Source organism: Lithobates pipiens, unplaced genomic scaffold, assembly GCF_037356315.1.
Source record: "Lithobates pipiens isolate NorthernLeopardFrog02 unplaced genomic scaffold, aLitPip1_a1.2 Scaffold_23, whole genome shotgun sequence".
NCBI classification, from domain to species: Eukaryota; Metazoa; Chordata; class Amphibia; order Anura; family Ranidae; genus Lithobates; species Lithobates pipiens.
This window is the reverse complement of record NW_027507785.1, coordinates 88,490,875-88,512,188: the sequence shown is the minus strand read 5'-3', so window position 1 is coordinate 88,512,188 and position 21,314 is coordinate 88,490,875. Positions and strand designations below refer to the sequence as shown.

The following is a 21,314-nucleotide window of genomic DNA, read 5'->3' as shown; positions in this document are numbered from 1 at the left end:
TGTTTTATCTTAGACGATTCACTCTATTTTATATAGCTATTGCAATCCACTTTTTACACTGTATAGCTGGAGTCCCCCCCGTTTTTTATTGTCCTTTATTATATAGGCACTGGTATGATGCACTAGTAATATACTTATATATATATATATATATATATATGTATTTTTTCAGATGTTCATTTCTATGCACTTTTTTGCACAGTTTTTTTGATACTTTGTGAACGATTGACAGTCACTTTTTATCACATAAGCTTATTGTTTATGTTTATTTATTTATTGTTTATTTATTTTTCTCTTGGTATTTAAGGAAGCGCAACACACCCTCCCTCTATCAGGAAGAGGGAAGGCTGCAGTCCAGCAGTTGTCCATGGGCTGTTGGTTAAAAAGCACTGTCATTGATAGCAACTGTAATTCTGTACACAGCAGAAATCACACCAGGGGAAGAAGAGGCAACACTGGGAGTCAGTTATGTGCTGCACTGTGCTGTCAGTCCAACACTGGGAGCATACTGACAGGAGGGGAGAGCAGACAGAACATAGTGATGACTCAGAGTGTTGGTGCTTCTTGTTGTCCAGTATCAGCCTAGGGATGTTCTAGATCAAGTTATCATACATAGATGCATATTAATATATGTTTTCATGTTAAAAAAGGAACTTCACCCTTTGGATTATTTTATTCATTTTTTTTAAATTCCCCCTTACCTTTTTGCTTAGGTTATTCTCTATAGACACACTCACGCACCCAACAAGTCCTGCAATGTTTTGTAGTAAACCCGTTCTTCCTTTCTTGCTTCATCAGGAGACAGCTGTTTCCTCTGTATTCTCGTAACCATCCCCTTGATTATGTTGTGCAGGCATTATTTTCTAGATTGCCCCTAAGCCTCATGGCAATGTGTGACATGAGTATCTCAGGGGGCTTCTGGCAGCTGATGATCATGTTCTTCTTGCCTAGCCACTTAAGGACCAGCCTTGTTTTGAGATTTTGGTGTTTACAAGTTTAAAACAGTTTTTTTCTTTTTGCTAGAACATTACTTAGAACCCCCAAACATTCTAACACCCTAGAGAATAAAAAAGCGGTCATTGCAATACTTTTTTTCACACTTTTTTTTATTCACTTTTGTGAATAAAAAAATAAGACAACAGTAAAGTTAGCCCAATTTGTTTCTTATTTTGAAATATAATGTTACGCCGAGTAAATTGATACCAAACATGTCACACTTCAAAATTGCGCCCACTCGTGGAATGGCGTCAAACGTTTACCCTTAAAAATCTCCATAGGCAACGTTAAAAAAATTCTACAGGTTGCATATTTTGAGTTACAGAGGATGTCTAGGGCTAGAATGATTGGTCTCGCTCTAGCGATTGCGGCGATACCTAACATGTGTGGTTTGACCACCGTTTTCATATGCAGGCGCTACTCACGTATGTGTTCGCTTCTGCGCACGAGCTCGTCGGAATGGGGTGCTTTAAAAAAAATAAGTTTTCTTATTTATTTTACTTGATTTTATTTATTTTTTCACTGTTTAAAAAAAAATAATTGGGTCACTTTTATTCCTATTACAAGGAATGTAAACATTGCTTGTAATAGAAAAGAGCATGACAGGTCCTCTTAAATATGAGATCTGGGGTCAAAAAGTCATCAGAACTCATACTTGGACTAAAATGCAATAAAAAAAAAAAATGTTGTCATTTGAAAAAATGGCCCTTTAAGACGTATGGGTGGAAGTGACGTTATGACATCGCTTCCGCCCTGCGTCGCCATACCCAGCCACGACAAGGACCCTGTCGCCTCCGCCGCTGCCGACGGCTCTGGTAAGCGGCAGAGGGCACGGGAGAGCGGCAAGAGGGGGGGTCCCTCTCCCACCGCCGATAACGGTGATCTTGCAGCGAATCCGCCGCAGTGACCACCATTATCGTAAAAACAACTGGCTCCTGCAGAGATGGATACCCCGGTTGTGGCAGCAGCTGCTGCCGTTACCGAGATATCCCTCTTCAAATTGCCATCGTATATGTACAGGAGCCGATCGGCAAGTGGTTAAGGGAGAAAACCATAAGGACAGGGATGTGGGGAAAAAATTAAATGCTGTCACAGGAGGGGGTAAAAAGTAATATTAGGGACCATGGATAATGAAGGTCTTCTTTAACGAGGATCCTCACCCTAATAACAATAAAATGCTGTAGCTGCTGACTTTTAAACAAAGGACACTTACCTGTCCAAGGATCTAGCGATGTCCTCACCCAGGCCCATTCTTCACCAGTCTTCGGATCATCTTAGTGTGGGAAGCCAACTGTGACTCTTTGCGGCTTTACACCTGTCTTCGCACTGCACATGTGCGAACCTTACTGCACTTTTTAAATGGTCTCACAGCTTTTCGGGACCTGTGAAGTGTCCCAAGAGGCAGTGGGCAGGGAGAGAGGTTGGTGAAATTCCGTCCAGATTGCCTAGGTGATCTAAGCGGAGGTGGGAGCATGTACCTGTCAAAACCATTTACCTGTGTCCCCCCCCCCCCCCCCAAAAAAAATGAATGTGCCAAAAGTTGAGGAGGTGAAGGAGGAGGCAGAAAAGCGAAACTTCCCCTTTTGGGTGAAGTTCCGCTTTAAGTGCACGGAAAGTGTAAGTGCAACACTGACAGGTTTTTATTACCTCTTAGCCCTTGTACACACGGTCGGACATTCCGACAACAAAATCCGTCGGATTTTGTCTGACGGATTTTGTCCGAAACTGGTGTTGCATACACACGGTGGGACAAAGTTGTCGGAAAAATGCGATAGTTCGTAATGTGATGACGTTATTTCGTTATGACTGGACTATGTTCAGGCTAGTAGCCAATAGCTTTGGTCTAGGAATTTAATCTGAGCATGCGTGGCACTTTGTCCGATCAGATTTCTCTACAGACGATCGGACAAAGTCCGATCGGATCATGTTGTGGGAAAATTTTATAGCCCAGCTCTAAAACTTTGTCAGTCGGATATTCCGACGGAAACAGTCTGATGGAGCCCACACACGGTCGGATTATCCGACAACACGGTCCGATCGGACATTTTCCGTCGGAATGTCCGACCGTGTGTACAAGGGCTTACAGAGAATAAAGTACTCCCCTGACAATGCCTTCATCTACTTTCTCTAGCAGACTGGCAGCATCTTTGGTCAGTCATCATCCTTGGGCTCCATCTACAGTGACGTAAAAAAGTATTTGATCCCCTGCTGGTTTCGTACATTTGCCCCCTGACAAAGAAATTATCAGTCTATAATTTTAATGGGAGGTTTATTTTAACAGTGAGAGACAGACTAACAACAAAAATATCCAGAAAAGCGCATTTCAAAAGATTATAAATTGATTTGCATTTTAATGAGTGAAATAAGTATTTGATCCCCTTATCCCCAGCAAGATTTTTGGCTCCCAGGTGTCTTCTATACAGGGAACGAGCTGAGATTAAGAGCACTCTCTTAATAGGAGTGCTCCTAATCTCAGCTTGTTAGCTGTATAAAAGACACGTGCCCACAGAAGCAATCAGTCAATCAGATTTATATCTCTCCACCATGGCCAAGACCAAAGAGCTGTCCAAGGATGTCAGGGACAAGAATGTAGACCTACTACACAAGGCTGGAATGGTCTACAAGACCATTGCCAAGCAACTTGGTGAGAGGGTGACATTATTGGTGCGATTATTCACGAATGGAAGAATCACAAAATAACTGTCAATCTTCCTCGGTCTGGGGCTCCATGCAGGATCTCACCTCGTGGAGTATTAATGATCATGGGAACAGTGAGGAATCAGCCCAGAACTGCACGGGAAAAACTTGTCAATGATCTCAAGGCAGGTGGGACCATATTCACCAAGAAAACAATAGATAACACACTACGCCGTGAAGGACTGAAATCCTGCAGCGCCTGCAAGGTCCCCCTGCTCAAGAAAGCACGTGTACGGGCCCGTCCGAAGTTTGCTAATGAACATCTGAATGATTCAGAGGAGAACCGGGTGAAAGTGTTGTGGTCAGATGAGACCAAAATCATGCTCTTTGGCATCAACTCAATTTGCCGTGTTTGGAGGAGGAGGAATACTGCCTATGAACCCCAAGAACACCATCCCCACCATCAAACATGGAGGTGGAGACAATATGCTTTGGGGGGGGGGGGGTGTTTCTGCTAAGGAGACAGGACAACTTCACCACATCAATGGGACGATGGACGGGGCCATGTAACATAAAATCTTGGGTGAGAACCTCCTTCCCTTAGCCAGGGCATTGAAAATGGGTCGTGGAAGGGCATTCCAGCATGACAATGACCCAAGGCAACAAAGGAGTGGCTCAAGAAGAAGCACATTAAAGAGAAACTGCAGTCTGCTCACATAATTTGTAATAAAAACATCTTTGCCATTCTGAAGCTTCCCCTCAACCACTTTGCATATTATTTTATATATACTGTGACTCTGTACTTGCCAAATATGCTGCAGAAATCTCCCTCCACTGAGTCTGGCTGCAACCATTTTAACTGTGGGCAGATGAACTTGGTGCCCGTTCACTTGCTGGATTTACACAGACACACAGAGGTACACCTCCAGCCCTGCAGCTCTCATTGACCCTCTTATGACTCCCCCCTCCCTTCCTGGCATACTCTAACAAGAGTGAGAGGAAGAGCTGTGCATGATGTCATAAGCCTAGGCTTTTTACCAGACAAGAAACAGGAAGTGGACTGTATACGTTTTTTACTGGCAGAAAAAAATGTTTTACGATCCAAAGTTAAAACAACAAGGGCAGAAGATTTAATACATAGAAACTTGAAAAAATTACTGAAGGTCCGCTTTAAGATCCTGGAGTGGCCTAGCCAGTCTCCAGACCTTAATCCCATTTAAAAATATGTGGAGGGAGCAGAAGGTTTGAGTTATCAAACAGCAGGCTTGAAACTTTAAGACTTGGAGAGGATCTGCAAAGAGAAGTGGGACAAATTCCCTCCTGAGATGTGTGCAAACCTGGTGGCCAACTACAAGAAACGTCTGATCTCTGTGATTGCCAACAAGGGTTTTGCCATCAAGTACTAAGTCATGTTTTGTGAAGGGGTCAAATACTTATTTCAATCATTAAAATGCAAATCAATTTATAACTTTTTTTGAAATGTGTTTTTTCTGGATTTCTTTTATTGTTATTCTGTCTCTCACTGTTAAAATAGACCTACCATTAAATTATAGACTGATCATTTCTTTGTCAGTGGGCAAACATACAAAATCAGCAGAGGATCAAATACTTTTTCCCCCCCACTGTATTTACCATACTGAGATGCTAACCAAGAGATGACGGTCTTGTAAATTATGAATCCTGTGATGTTCTTGGCTGTTCTCTATTATCTAACACAGATCAGCTCCCAGCTGCAGCCTCTTACCTTTTGTCTTGCGGCAAAGTTACAATGTTGCAGTCTGGTCACTGAGGAAGAGGAAACCGAGGAAATTCTTTTCCTGCCATTAGCATGCTGATGACATCTTCTCAGCCTAGGCAAGGTCATTGGACTGGATTTTTTAATCCTGAAAATATACTGTTGCTATATATTGTGAAACATCAGGAAATGATGTATGCAGATATAAGTAACCGAAAGGACGGCTTTACCTGAGTTCACATGCATTTCTCCTACTGATGCGTTTTCATTAGAATCAATAAAAATGCAGTAAATTACAAGTGAATGTGCGTAGACGTGTGTTGTCACACATTTTTTTTTATGCTTGTTGCAATGCACATTTTATTGAATGCCAACATGCATCATAATGCTCTTTGATGAACATTGATGTGTATCATGATGCATTTACGCAACATATTCCCATTGCACATGTTCCTTGATAGAGCCTGGGGTAAGGGGTTGCCATCTGGTTAACTGTTATTAGCATAGACAAGAACATAAGTCCCTAGCACACCATGGATCCCTAGAATATTGTCCAGACGTTTATTGCGGTGATCACATCACATACAGTGGGTTGATTTACTAAAACTGGAATGTGCAAAATCTGGTGTATATGTGCATGGCAGCCAACCAGCTTCTAACTTCAGCTTGCTCAATTCAAGTGTTTGTTAACCCAAAAAAGCAGATTACACAGCATAGTGCTTGTGCTGTGTAATCAGCCCCAATCCAAACTGTAAAAAAACCTCCCTGAATCTGCCACTTCCTGTATGCCCTCTCTGCGCTGACCACGAAAATCAGGGCTGTTGAGCCCTGGCCACCGTAGCCAGAGTGCGCCCCTGCATCATACGCTGCTGTCCCCTCTGCTCTTCTCTCTCCCCCTCGCCCCCTCTTTCCTGCCTGTCAGCTCCCTCTCTGTGTCTGTCTCTGGCCCCGCCGCTAGTCTTGAAAAAAAAAACGTAAAATTGTCTAACTTCTAACTCTAACTTCAGCTTGCTCAATTCAAGTGTCTGTTAACCGAAAAACAAAACAAAAAAAAAAAAACAGATCCTGGTCCCTTAAAGCAGATTACACCGCATAGTGCTTGTGCTGTGTAATCTGCCTCAATCCAAACTGTAAAAAAAACTCCCTGAATCTGCCACTTCCTGTATGCCCTCTCTGCTCTGACCACGAAAATCAGGGCTGTTGAGCACTGGCCACCGTAGTCAGAGTGCGCCCCTGCATCATACGCTACTGTCCCCTCTGCTCTCCTCTCTCCCCCTCGCCCCCTCTTTCCTGCCTGTCAGCTCCCTCTCTGTGTCTGTCTCCTGCCCCGCCGCTGGTCTTGGAAAAAAAAAAACGTAAAATTGTCACTGCCAGCCCCTCTATTAAAGGTTGGCATAGCACACTATGTAAGTTGTCTTAAAAAAATGAGCATTCTAAATACAGATTTTGAGCTGTCTTCAGGCCGGTCACATGACTCGCAGCCACTTTACAGCTATGAGACAGGGCTTCTGCAGGAGGAGACGAGCGGCCACGCGATCTCCCTGGCTGACGTCATAGGGAGATCAAGGCCCCTCCCGCAGAAGCCATCCATCGGAGCTGTAAAGTGGCCGCGAGTCATGTGACCGGCCTGAAGACAGTTCAAAATCTGAATTTAGAAAGCTCATTTTTAAAAACAACTTACATAGTGTTCTATGTCAGCCTCTAATAGAGGGGTGGCAGTGACTTATAAAAACGGGTTAACAAATAGTTTAAGCCTTGATAAAAAAAATAACTGAAAGCTGATTGGTTTCTATGCAGAGCTGCACCAGATTTTGAACTCTCCAGTTTTAGTAAATCAACCCCAGTACCGAGGCCATGAAGGACCCCTTCACCAGGGATGTGAAGATCACATGCCTGGCAAAGGGTTCCTACCCGGCTTTGAAATGTCGCATTCACACTGTTTGTGTGCATTTGTATAGCAGTGATTGCGGTATAAATGACAATGGTCCCAAAAATGTGTCAAAAATGTCCAATGTGTCCACCATAATATCGCAGTCACAATAAAAATCGCTGATCGCCGACATTACTAGTAAAAAAAAATTATTAATAAAAATGTCATAAAACTATCCCCTATTTTGTAAACGCTATAACTTTTGCGCAAACCAAACAATAATCGCTAATTGCGATTTTTTTTAATCAAAAATATGTAGAAGAATACATATCGGCCTAAACTGAGGGAAAAAATATTTTTTATATATTTTTGGGGGATATTTATTATAACAAAAAGTGTTTATAGCACAAAAAAATAAAAACAGCAGGGGTGATCAAATACCACCAAAAGAAAGCTCTATATGTGGGAAGAAAAGGACGTCAATTTTGTTTGGGAGCCACGTCGCATGACCGTGCCATTGTCAGTTAAAGCGACGTAGTGCAGAATCGCAAAAAGCGGTCTGGTGTTTGGCCAGCAAAATAGTCCGCGGCTGAACTGGTTAATTTTCAGGACATGACTATCTTTGAAGATTTATTTTATTTTATTTTTTTATTGTGAAGCAAACAACAAATAGGACAAAATAACAGAAAAAGTCAATGTGCATAACTATTCACCCCCATAACGTCAATACTTTGTAGAGCCACCTTTTGTGGCTATCACCGCTCCAAGTCGCTTTGGATAAGTCTCTATAAGCTTGCCACATCTTACCACTGGGATTCTTGCCCATTTTTTCTTGAAAAACTGCTCCAGCTCCTTCAAGTTGGATGGTTTGTGCTGGCGAACAGCAATCTTTAAGTCTGACCACAGATTTTCTATTGGATTGAGGTCTGGGCTTTGACTAGGCCATTCCAGCACATTTACACATTTCCCCTTAAACCACTCAAGTGTTGCTTTAGCAGTGTGTTTGGTGTCATTGTCCTGCTGGAAGGTGAACCTCCATCCTAGCCTCAAATCACACACAAAGTGGTACAGGTTTTGCTCAAGAATATCCCTGTATTTAGCACCATCCATCTTTCACTCAACTCTGACCAGTTTCCCAGTCCTGACTGCTTAATAACATCCCCACAGCATAATGCTGCCACCACCATGTTTCACTGTGGGTATGGTGTTCTTCGGGTGATGCATTGGGTTTGCGCCAGACATAGCGTTTTCTTTGATGGGCAAAAAGTAAAATTTTAGTCTCATCAGACCAGAGCACCTCCATACATTTTTGGAGTCTCCCACATGCCTTTTGACAAACTCAAAACGTGGCATTTTGTTTTTTGCTGAAAGTAATGGCTTTCTTCTGGCCACTCTGCCATAAAGCCCAACTCTATGGAGTGTACGGCTTATTGTCTTTCTATGTACAGATACTCCAGTCTCTGCTGTGGAACTCTGCAGCTCCTTCAGGGTTACATTAGGTCTCTGTGCTGCCTGTCTGATGCCCTCCTTGCCCGATCCATGAGTATTGGTGTGCGGCCGTCTCTTGGCAGGTTTGCTGTGGTGCCATGTTCTTTCCATTTGGTTTTGATAGATTTGATGGTGCTCAAAGATTTGGATATTTTTTTTTATAACCTAACCCTGACTTGTACTTCTCAACAACATTGTCCCTTACTTTGGAGAGTTCCTTGGTCTTCATGGCAGTGTTTGGTTAGTGGTTCCTCTTGCTTTTCAAAAAGGTGTGTATATGTAATGACAGGTGTTCGCATGTTATCCTTCTAGGATTGGATGGTTTATCTGAAACTTAACTACGCACGTGGGACTTGAATACTTTCTTTCAAGAAAAGAGACTTTATATTTATAATTTTCTTTTTTATGTTGATTGTTTTTATTTTTGTATACATTTGGATATATATAAGCACAATTTCACATGGAATTGGTATAATAATATTTTTTGGTGTTTATTAGTATAATACTTACCATAGGTATCACAAGAGCCTACGTGGTTATACACATGGATGTTATATACTTTTCACAAAGTTTGCACAATATTTTTTTAGCACTACACTTTTTTACAAATTGTACACTTTTCAACTAAAATATCAATTTTAGTGTGTTAGCAGCTTCTAGATATCTGGATAGCGCAGTGTTTTTCTTTAGAATTTTTTTTTGTACATATATGTAATGACAGATCATGTAACATTTAGTTTGCACACAGGTGGACATCATTTCACAAATTATGTGACTTCTGAAGGTAATTTGTTGCACCAGAGCTTTTTATGGTCTTCATAACAAAGGGGTGAATACACACGCACATGCCAATTATCAGTTTTTTATTTCTGAAAAATAGTTTTATGTACATATATTTCTAATTTGACTTCACCAACTTAGGCTTTTGTGTTCTGATCCATCACATAAAATTCAGATAAAAAAAAAAAAAAAAACATTGAACTAAAGGCTGTAATGTTACAAAATAGGTAAAAAGCCAAGGGGGTGAATACTTTTGGAAGCCACTGTAAGTTTATCTTGATAGCATTATTCGTTATCAGTTATTCAGTGAGCAAAGGTGAATCAGTGTGTCACAGGTCAGGATTTAATAGACTAAGATGACTGTCACGGTGTCAATGTCCCTGCATTCTCCAGCACTGCATTGTTCTCTTATGAGTGCTCCCAGTACGGAGGGATACGGAAGCCTGGAGGGTATATTCTGGAAGAGCAGACGATTGCTGTTTGGTTGAGTTACATTGTAAGCCTGTAAGATCTGCAGCTCTGCTAACCTGGATATTGCTGATTATAAGGCTAAAACTGCTGACAGACTGGGACTGACTGCGGCAAGCTTTATACACAGAGTACAGCTAGCAGGGTCATATACAATGTTATTGGCTGGCAGTTACCTTGTTACTTACTAATTAGCTTTGTTAAATTGTCAGGTCTTATTAGTTATTCTGTATAGCCACATTGGAATATTGTTATTGGTGCAATGCTGAATTCTGGGGTATTATGTAATATCTTTTTCATCTATATATCTCTTGTGTATGTATATGGTTATATTGTAGCGATTCTCTCTCGGTACAGATGACAGAGCACTTTGAAAAAATTTAGAAATCACTTTTGCTTTTTATATTCACGTAACTGCTAAATGAAAAGAAATGTCTGCTATTAAGCGCTAAGATACCTTGCCAGTTTTAAAAGTGTACCTAAAGCCTATACTTTTTCTTAGTTTTGAAGTGGTTGGCACCAGTGTCAGCTTTTATTTATCTGTATCCCCATTAGGGAGATTTCTTAGTCATACCTTACAGAACAAATATTGTGGAACCTATGGGTTCTGTTGCTATCTTCAGAAGATTGGACGCTGGTGTAGAAAGCAATGCCTCATTTTTTTTGCTAGTGTCCTCCATGTTTTTGCATCAAAGAGAGGGGATGTCTTCTTCTCTCTGCCATTTTTTCTTACAGCAAGTTTCTTCAGTAGATGTAGAGTTCCTGTAGGGTTCAGTTTGCACATTTCCAGATCAACTAATTGCTGGAGCCTTGGAGGCTGTGCTCAGGCCCTACAATGATGAAGACCCTTTAGGGGATGGCGCAGATCTTAAGAGGGGTGTGTCCCTTCTTTCCCACCATTCTGCCTATTGGGAGTCACAGAAGAAGATATTGGTGGTAAGTCAGGGCCTTAGACCCTTTTCAGAGCCTGAATTTGTGAGAAGTCGTCTCAGTGGAACCAGCCGCAACTGTTTGTGTAAATCTCCAGTGGTGGAAACTGAGGACTGCAACCTTTTTTTTAATTTAGCTCTCTACGTCAGGCTTTTGGGCCAGGCACCACACTGAGCCTGTTTACCCTTTATTTAGTTGAGCCTGCTGCACATGCATTTCTCGAACAAGCGTAAAACAAGGACGATTGCTCACACCTCCACACTACTTCCAACATGTGGACTTGAGCTCTCTGTTTCCTCCAGTGACAATCACATTTGGCAGTTAACCCTCCTTCCCCATAAGTCTGGTTAATATATATCCCTAGTGGGGTTCACTCATATATACACATGGTGGATCACAGGTACAATGTCAGGGGAAACCAGCTAGCAGTTTGGGGGGACAACCATCATCACACCCAAGGGCCCTGACACAGATAGTGGGGACCACTGTCCCCTGACTCTTTAGAGTCCCCATTAACACCTTAAAGGGTCAGCCCTTCCTAAATTTAGACCAGTATTGTCAGTATTGACTTGATAGCTGTTCTGGTTGAGAAAACTGGCAGACAGATTTTCCCGGTTGTCAATGTCTGGAATTCGGAGAGCACAGCACAGTTTCCATCTTATGGTGTTTCTGGACCTCTGTCTTAGGTGCATGGACCTCCTGGCAGTGCTCAGAAATCATGTAATGTGCAAAAAAGGCATCATGTGTTGCATTAAGAACAACCAGGTATGCAATAAAGAGTGAACGTGACCATGTGCAAATGAAAAATATGCAGCATAATGCTAATAACAACAATCAATAAAAAATAGCAAAAATCAATCCATAATTAGTGAAAAGTCCATAAGTGAAGTAAATCAATCTATCCAGAAAGTGCACTGTGCATACATAAACAAATAAAGGGGTTCATCACCAGCAGCACCCTCACAGGCAAGCCTCTTACCAAATATGCAGTACCATAAGTTATAATGGTCAGACAGGCAGATCAGGAGATCGAGGGACCCGGAAATGGATGATTAGTGATGAAAAGCTGAAACAAACTCAGGGGATTTTTTTTCTAACAATTTTAAATCACCGTATGGGATCTGTGATGGCTGCTCTCCCTGTGGATGGATGCTTTTGCCTGTCTGACCATTATAACTTATGGTCCTCCATATCTGGTTAGAGGCTTGCCTGTAAGGGTGCGTCTGGTGACGGACCCCTTTACCTGTTTACCTATGCACGGTGCACTTTCTGGATAGATTTATTTGCTTAATTTATGAACTTTTCACACATTATGGACCGATTTTTGCTATTTTTTATAGATTGGTACATGAACCTTGTTAGACTCAGTCCATTCAGTCATCCCCATGCTCTTGAAAGCTAGAGAATTCAACTTCTTTCAAAGTCTGTTCTTGCACTTGGAAAGCGTAATTCTCTTGTGAGGCAGTACATTTTCAGCCTAGAAAGTTCTCTGTGGGACAAATCCTGTCTTTTCTTTAGTCTGGTGTGTAGCAACATTTGGCTTTGAGTACCAACAAGGGTCAGATCTCAGCCTTGACAGTTTTTTCACAGATGACTCACATTTTATTTCCTAGAAAAGCCCTTTGTACATGGTGTGGTGTGCATGGTTCCCTCTGCACGTTCTGCTATCACTTTTTGAGATCTCAAGCTGGTTCTTTCAATTTATAAATGCTATCCTTTGAACCTAGCAGAGGTATTTATCTATTTAGCCTTACTCACATGGTTGCCTTATTCTTCACCATCACTTCTGTGAGGTGAGTTTCCAAGTTGGTGGCTTTAACCTGTAGGGAAAACGTCCTTGTACTACACAAGGTTGTTTTGAGGCCCAGAGCTTCCATTCTTTCTGAAGTGGTTTACTCTTTTCTCCTTAATCAGGACATTGTTCTAGTATTTTTCCACCCTGCTCCTATTAATCCTTAGGAAGTTTCCCTCCATTGTCTGGATGTGGTTTGAGCCGTTCGAGTATCTCTTAAACCAGCCAGACATGGATTGAAATTCAAAATTTTGATCCATGTGTGGACAGCCTGATTGTACCCAAGTCAATCCATTGATCAACTTGGGGACAACCAGCCTGTCAGATTTTTCTGCATGCAATTACTGCCTATAGCTGCTAGCAGTAATCATTGTATTCTGCTGGTTAGGAGGGCCCCCCATGCCTCCTGCCAGCAGAATACAATAGCACTGTGGGAGGGATTCCCCCATCAACACTGTGTTGATGGAGGAATTGAGTCATATTCTTTTTCTACCCATGGTAGAAGGAAAGAAAATCACATCATCTATGGGCTGCCTTAGCTACAGCTCCTATTCATCTGTCTGTCTCTCTGTTTGTCATTCCTGAAGATCCCTGTAGGGGACAGCCCGCTTCTGGTTCCACTATCACAGCTCATCATCCATGCAACTTGTAATGGTAAATATACACGAGATGGCAGTGTTATGATTAAGTGAAAATTATCCCTTTGTTATGTTGTTTGTGTAACCTACTCCATAGGAAGCCATCTGTTCCACTTGCTAAGCAATGAGTTGCTAATCCAAGTGATTGATTGCTAAAGGTTTTAGTATCAAGACTGAGCTACTAAAAATCTTCCAGGTAGCTCTGGCCTAAAAGTTGACTGCCAACAAGTGGTTACACCTCTCAGGGTCAAGAGATTGTAGTCATACCCTGTATGTAGTTTACCCTTAATGGGAATGTCATCAAGAGCAATGGAGCATGCAGTGGTTCACCGATTACATCAGGCAATGCTTTTTCCAAGTCTCTCAGAGCATGGATTAATGATACAGCATAATACTACACCTGCAATACTATACTTTACTATTCATATATTTTTAAAGAATTGCATAGCATTGTCAGAAGTTCTTTACAGCTTTCTGTTGAGGTTTTGGAAGTTTAAATAGAATACACTGGAACTGGTGATTTTTCTACTGCTGATTACAGTAACAGTATGAATTATTAAATAAAGGCCATATCTGCATTGTTTTAGTTTGCTCAGTCACATATAATCCTAGTTCAGCTGAACTAGATTTGCTCTAAATTTCAACTATAGTAATAAAAGTCAGGGAATTTAACCACCTGACCTTTGCATATCTTTTATGGACTTTCTTGGGCTTCTTTCACCCAAACGATCCATTCAGGTCTGCCTGTCTGTTTTTTAGGCGGACCTGAACGGATGCTCCATAGACCTCTATGGAGAGTCCGATGTCAGCTGAAGCTGATAAGACTGACAAAGGCAAACATTAGACATCTGCACAAGTAAATACTATGAAATAAAACAAGTCAGCTATGAACAAGGAAGCAGGGTTGCCATAGAAACATTGGATTGAGAAGGTTAACAGTAGAGGAAGTACTCAGTGTAAGGGTGGAAATACACTCTACTGTGGACTCAGAAAACAATACTTAAAGTGATTGTGAACCCTTACAAACCACTTTGACCTACCGGTAAGCCTAGATTAAGGCTTACCTGTAGGTCCAAGAAATATCTCCTAAACCTACACGGTTTAGGAGATATTTACTAAAAGACAGTGACAGCTGTCTACGGCGCATGCGCCGTAGACAGCGGCACGCAGGCGCACTATCGCCGTTAGCAGCATGCCGCTGCTAACGGCGATATGCCGTTAGTAGTGGCTCCCGAGCGCATGCGCGGGAGTGACGTCATCGCTGCTCCGGCGCTGTGAGTGGCCGGAGCAGCGATACCCGGAAGAAGATGGATGCTCTGGACTACAGGGGACATCGGTGACACGGCTGGCTCCTGTGTCAGGTAAATGACACATAATGGGCTACTATGAGATGCATAGTAGCCCATTATGCTTTACATTTGCAGGGAGACAAAGAGGAAGTAAACCCATTAGGGTTTACTTCCTCTTTAAGATAGAGCTGCCTAACCCCTGGAAACAAGTTTTTTAAAGTTTGACAATTACTTATTATAATGGACTAAATGAAAAGAAGAATCAGAGTGGGAGAGTTTACTTCCTCTTTAAAGGGGTGCTTGCCATCAACTTTTTTCATTTATGTAAAAATTGTATTGAAAACAAAAATAAACTGTTTGCTGTAACTTGTTATAAAGTGTTGGAGTTCAGCTTCCAGTTTGTTAGCCAAGTCCATCTAAATCTGCTAGTCTAATGCCGCGTACACACGATCTGAATTCTCATCGGAAAAAGCTCTGATGGTTTTCCCGACGGAATTCAGATGGAATTCTGATCAAGCTGTCTTGCCTACACACGGTCACACCAAATTCCAATCATTTAAAACGCAGTGACGTACAACACGTATGACGGGACTAGAAAAAGGAAGTTCAATAGCCAGTAGCCAATAGCTTCTGTCTCGTAGTTGAATCTGAGCATGCGTGATTTTTGGCGTGTTGGAATTGCATACACACGATCGGAATTTCCGATAGAAAGTTTTTCCGTCGGGAAAATTGAGAACATGCTATCAATTTTTGGCTGGCGGAAATTCGGACAGCTAAATTCCGATGGAGCATACACACGGTCGCATTTTCCGATGAAAAGCTCTCATCGGTCTTTTTCTGGTCGGAATTTCCGATCGTGTGTACGCTGCATTACATTATAAATCTGCTAGTCTAACATTTCCCTTTCTCCAGACTCCAGACTTTCTCCAGACTTACAATGCTATTGTCCAAAGGGGTCTCCGTTACTCCTCATCCAGACTGGAGACACCTTAAGACAGTACGGGGTTGATTTACTAAAGTCAAATAGACTGTGCACTTTGCACGTGGTATTGCTCTAGAGCTTAGTAAATGAGATAAAGCTTTACTTTGCAAACAATACCCAATCACGTGCAAGGAAAATGTTAAAAATAGCATTTTTTGATTGCATGTAATTGGATGATGGAAGTCAACAGAACTTCTGCTCATTTACTCTGGAGCAACTTTACAAAGTGCACAGTCTATTTGCTATTAGTAAATCAACTCCAAAGAGTATTAAGGCCCATACACACAATCAGAAAATCATACAAAAAAATACTGCTTTTATTGTACGATAATCTGATTGTTAGTACACAGCTTTCGCCTCAAATTATCCGAAGGGACAAACACAAAAAATGTTCTCGTATGATACCAGATCGTACAATTTTAATTTATTCTGTACAGTTTTCGTCTGAAAATACAATACAATCACCATACAACACAAAACATCGAATTTTTATTCATGTCATACAAGAATTCTCAAACTTTAGTAACCTCTTAATTTTCAATATGGAGACTAGCATGCAAAAAAAAAAAAAACTGACGATCATTCGTTTGATAATTTTATTGTGTGCACCAGGCTTTAGTGGCTAGATCATCAGGTGAAAATAAAGTAAAACAAGCCTAAAAATAAAAGAAAACCTATGCAGCCACCACATTCAAAGATTGGTGATCTGCAGTATATTACATTTTTGGTTTTGGATTATTATTTTTTTGCTAAATCTTTTTTTAATTAAATTTTTCATTAGCATACAAAATTAGCCCATGCAGGGGCCAAACCTTTGCCCACGCAGGGTCAGTTCTTCTGATGCGTCAACATACCGCAACAGGGCACAACATACAACATAAACAAACTAACTTATACTATAACCCCAATGTGGGGAGAGGTTCAGTTCATGAGAATCTGTGCTCATACTGGTACCAACAGGATAATGCAACATGAGAGTAGTTGGGTCAATATACTAACAGATTAGAGATATAGTGTTAATCTAGGGATTGGTTACTGCATCAGTTGCCGTGGTATTATCATCTAGCCAATGGGTCCATACCTTTTCAAATTTTTGTGGACAACCCCTGCCCGAGTAGGGGGCTTTATACAGGGGTAAACTGGCATTCACTAGGCTATTCCAGAATCTCACAGAGGGGGGAGACGATTGTTTCCAGTTCATCGTAATGGCCTTACAAGCATAGTACAATAGCAGGGATTTGAGTATTTTCCTGGCTTTGAGCATTGACAGTTGTTCCACCAGCCCCAGCAGACAATATTTAGGATCATAAGGAACACAAGTCTTAGTGACCTTAGCAATCACGTGGAGTACTTCTTTCCAATAATGTTCAATTGCTGGGCAAACCCAAAAAATGTGGAAAAAGTCACCCGGTTGGTAGGAGCAACACCAGCACGCCGGAAAATTTTGTTTTTGGATTTTGTACCACTTTTAATTGGTAGTACTGGGGAAATGTAAATGAGGTTCTTCGCCATATATTTTCATCAATCTGTGCATGTTGGAGAATCTCCTCATTACTACAAGCTCCATCTTTATCTTCATTATCACTGGGTGGACTGGTAGTGGTATTAGACTGTGCTAAAGAGGAGTGGACCATGTACAGCTTTTGCGGTGGCTAAGAAAAGAAGGCTCAGCATGAAGATGAATTTGGAATATGTCGTTTTCTAATTTCTTAGAACTGTTGGCTTTGCCAACCCTGATTTGTGTGACCGATGTTCTTGTTTTAAGTCCAAAAATGTATATGGAACTGAATTTAAATTGTCTGAATCACTGATATTTGGTAAATTTAGTTTAAAAAATTCCTGTCAATTCTATTTAGAAAAGATAACGATTCATAATTTAATATTAGTCAATAAAAAAAATACATAACGATTGAAAATTAATCTGTCCAAGTAAACGACATTAAAATATCTTCTGGTGTGGATTAATAGTAATTGCAGTTTTTTAATGCTGGATGATTGCTCTGAGAATTAGCTGTTAATGATTCTTCTGTCATATAAACCATATGTCTAATCATTTATACCTTGTCTGTGACATTGCAGAATTATAAATACCTGTGGCCAAGCTTTACATACAGACAGAGCTTTTTTTCTCAGAATATAGGTACAGGAACTCGATCACGACACGTCCCCTTCCAGGAATGCATTATGTACGGAATACAGAGTTCAGGGAGGGGGTTACACACAAACTGGAGAGTTCAGTGTGTGCTACGTAAATAGTGCAGTGTTCAGAGTTAGCCAAGTCCAGGTACCTGCACTTCACTTAATGGGAGCCACTTAGGAGATCGGATCTTTGGGAGCTGTTGGGAGACAAGCTGTCACTTGTAAGCATAGAAGCCGGACTTTTATGTTTTCAAGTAATGGTAAGTAGTGGTGAGTAGGGAGCAGAGAGCCTGAGCTATAGGTGGTGGAACTGAGTTCCACCAAGTTCCAGCTGAAAAAAAGCCCTGCATACAGATATTGGATATTGGAAGAAGTAATGTGCTGTTCCTGTTGTGTTTCACACTGTCAGGTCACCTGAAACCAGGTGACAGATGAACTCCGTAGGAGTCGGAAGTGCACGGCTAGGTAGTGGACCTTAGGACTGACTGCTGCGGATTGTACCCAGGGAGATTCAGGACACAGGTCTACTGGATCACTAACACAGATCCTAGTAGGAGCTAGAGCATAGATTCCCCAGGACGCTGAGTCTAAGCCCTTGTAAACACGGTCGGAGATTCCGATGGAATGTATCCGATCAGACCGCTTTGTCGGATATTCTGACTGTGATTGGTCTACATTGGACTGTTTCCGTCTGAGTATCCGATGGACCAAGTTTTCCAACTTGTTGGTAAAATTTTCCGACAAAATGCTCCGATCAGACATACTCCGATCATGTGTAGAGAATTCCGATCGGACAAAGTGCCACGCATGCTCAGATCAAATTCCTACACCAAGCTATTGGCTACTAGCGTGAACGTAGTCCCGTCATAATGAAATAACGTCATCACGTCGGATTTTCCGACAAGTTTGTCCGACCGTGTGTATGCAACAGTTTCAGACAAAATCCGTCGGACAAAATCAGACGGACAATATCCGACGGATTTGGTTGTCAGAATCTCCGACCGTGTGTACAAGGGCTAAGAGCCAGCAGGTGCTCACCAGAGCCTCCAGTGATGAGGATGGACTTCGCTGCAGTCTGGCTCCAGGTTGCCGCCCCTAGGATCTCACAGCTCACACTCACAGTAGACTACAGGAGAAGGAAGTAGCAGGCTGGAACACCAAGAATAGTAAGGGGATAAGCCAGAGGTCAGGGCAAATAGCAGACAGGAACAACAGAGTACACGTCAAAGGTTCAGGGTCACAGGCAGACAGGGATGGTCAGGGACATGCCAAAAGGTCAAGGTTACAAGCAGACAGGAATCGTTGAGAACACGCCAAGGTCAGTAACAGAGGCAAACATAGAGCACACGGCAAGCAGGAAACAGGAAGCCAAACACACAAAGGAATACACAATGGTTGATCAGCACCGCTGGCTTGCAGTGCACAGGTTAATATAGGGTTCCCTGATAGGGGCTGGGGTGGAGCCATGCTTAGAGGAGAGGTTATAAAAACCACCAGGTGGAAGTGGCTGGCCTCTTAGTCTGAACACATGAGGAGAGGTAAGCAGAGGAAGATTACTGCATAACCATGACACACACTAACCTCTGTTTCCTGTCTTTCCTTACAAGGTCTGAGGACCATGGACCTGGATGTACTGAATATGTTTCTAATAGCTGGAGGTACTTTGCTGATTCCGATTTTGGCTTTTTTGACTTCCTTCTTCCTGTGGCCCGCTGCTCTCATCAAGATTTACTATTGGTAAGGCTGTGTTTTTAAATGTGACATGGAAATGTACACACTAATGCAGCACATAGTTTATGGTGACTGGAGTCCAAGAGTAGTGCTTCTGATTATTACAAATGCCCATTGGTGACCGGTTCTTTTAAAAGCTGAACTTCAGAAAGCCTACAATTGTCCCTTGCAATGGGGCTGAATCTGCACTGTGAGGGTTACCTGCCTGTATAGGTCTTAGGGGCTTGGTAGGCGGCTTATTCGATCCCCTGCTCCTGTAAGCTCCTCTGGACTGCTAAACTGGTTCCCGCGGCCTCTTCTTCCTTGCACTCTGCTGGTCTAAGGTCCTCTAATGTCATCAAGACAGATGTAGGGACCATAGCTCTGCACTTGGATGTGAGGACACACCGAGGCACAGTCCATTGCTAGAATGTGGGGGAGCCTTGTCTGCTAGGGGAGCAGAGAATAAGGTAATAGAAGTGCCTTTTGCGGCCCCTAGACAGAAAAGCAGTTAACCCTTGCAGTGGAGGGGCAGCCCCACGGCAAAGGAGTGCATTTAGGCTTTCTGGAGTTGATCTTTAAACTTCACTTCCTAACCTCTGATCTTAAGTCTTACTTTAACTAAACCTTTGAAGAGGAACTCTAGACCTGTCCAAGATGGCGACCAAAGTGGACGTATAGTTGAGGAGCTCCCCTGCCTTAGCACGTATACCAACTTAATATTGAATAAGGACTGCTTTCTGTGCTACTCACCTACATGCTCTTTCCCTCCTATCACTTGGCGATGAGCAGAGGGAAAACTTTGGCTGTCTTGCTGCACACAGGTGCCTACAGAGGCCTTAAAAAAGTGGCAGAAGTGTGGTCTACTTACTGTGGCATGGCGTGTGATCCCGTTCCTTGGGCCAGGCTAAATTTACCACTGTGATGTCTGCTATCTCAGGATGTCAAATAGTTCATACCTTCAAGATGAAACATCTCCATACTGACCCGTTGAGATCTTGTCATCTTTCAGGAGCACGCTTCAAATGAAAGAAAAGTCTGTGGGAGCCGGGGCTTAGGATGTGCAGAACCACAATAAACACAATCGAGGGGCTGACATCAGGGATTGACTTACTTTTTTTGCTACTTAGAATAACAGAAAATTAGATCAATCATACCTAAATCTGTTAGTTTTCTACACTGCCTTCTATGCCATATGTGAAGTTCTCCTAAAATGGAAATTATCTACCTTACCCTCAACAGATATGTGGAGTGCAGCTATCCAGGGGGTCCAATCTTTTTAAAAACTGTCCCCCAAAAATTGTATAACATTTTGTCAAATCAGGTTGATGCACAGGAAATTACCATCTAGCTTTGAACAATACTACTGGTTACTTCTGACAGATGTCTCAGGATATGTTTTAGGGACATTTGTTGGGGTCATCTCCACAGTTCCTTTTTTTGAGACTTTGTGGCTCCCATTACACCCTCCTCTTCGCCGCACTTATTTCCTTCTCCCAGCTACTCAAATGGTCACCCATAGCCCATACACTCTTGAAATGTATTGTCTACTATGTACCGGTGTAATATGGCTTACGGATGTTTACTTCAAAGGTTTTCTGTACCACTATCTGCTCAACAATATGTGATACTAATGCTGAATTATATACCAGGTTGTGTTGTATATGTGTAATCCTGTAGAAACTCTTAACAGATAAAAAAAAAAGAGGCTCTGAACTAAGGAAGCTTTACCAAAAAAGGCAAGCAGAAGGCAAAGTACTAATGACCAGCATTGCCAATGTTCCTGACTTGCCATGCTTTGATCTGCAGTCTGTCTCTATGTTTAAACAGCCAATTTGGTATAGGTAGGGTTTTGCTTCC

General features: G+C 42.0%; 1 protein-coding gene across 4 annotated transcripts in view; it reads left to right on the top strand.

The window, feature by feature from the left end:
* The window catches only part of ABHD6 (abhydrolase domain containing 6, acylglycerol lipase), an 80,184-nt gene that overhangs the window by 6,698 nt on the left and 52,172 nt on the right, over positions 1-21,314 (top strand). Inside the window, exons 1-2 of one of the 4 annotated variants that reach the window (XM_077451996.1) lie at positions 9,858-10,002; positions 19,352-19,481. In XM_077451996.1, coding sequence (XP_077308122.1) covers positions 19,363-19,481 — 119 coding nt within the window. In that variant the 5' untranslated portion in view covers positions 9,858-10,002; positions 19,352-19,362. Of the gene's footprint in view, positions 1-9,857; positions 10,011-17,866; positions 18,005-19,351; positions 19,482-21,314 lie in introns of those variants that run through there. The other 3 variants (XM_077451997.1, XM_077451994.1, XM_077451995.1) reach the window with 3 other exon arrangements.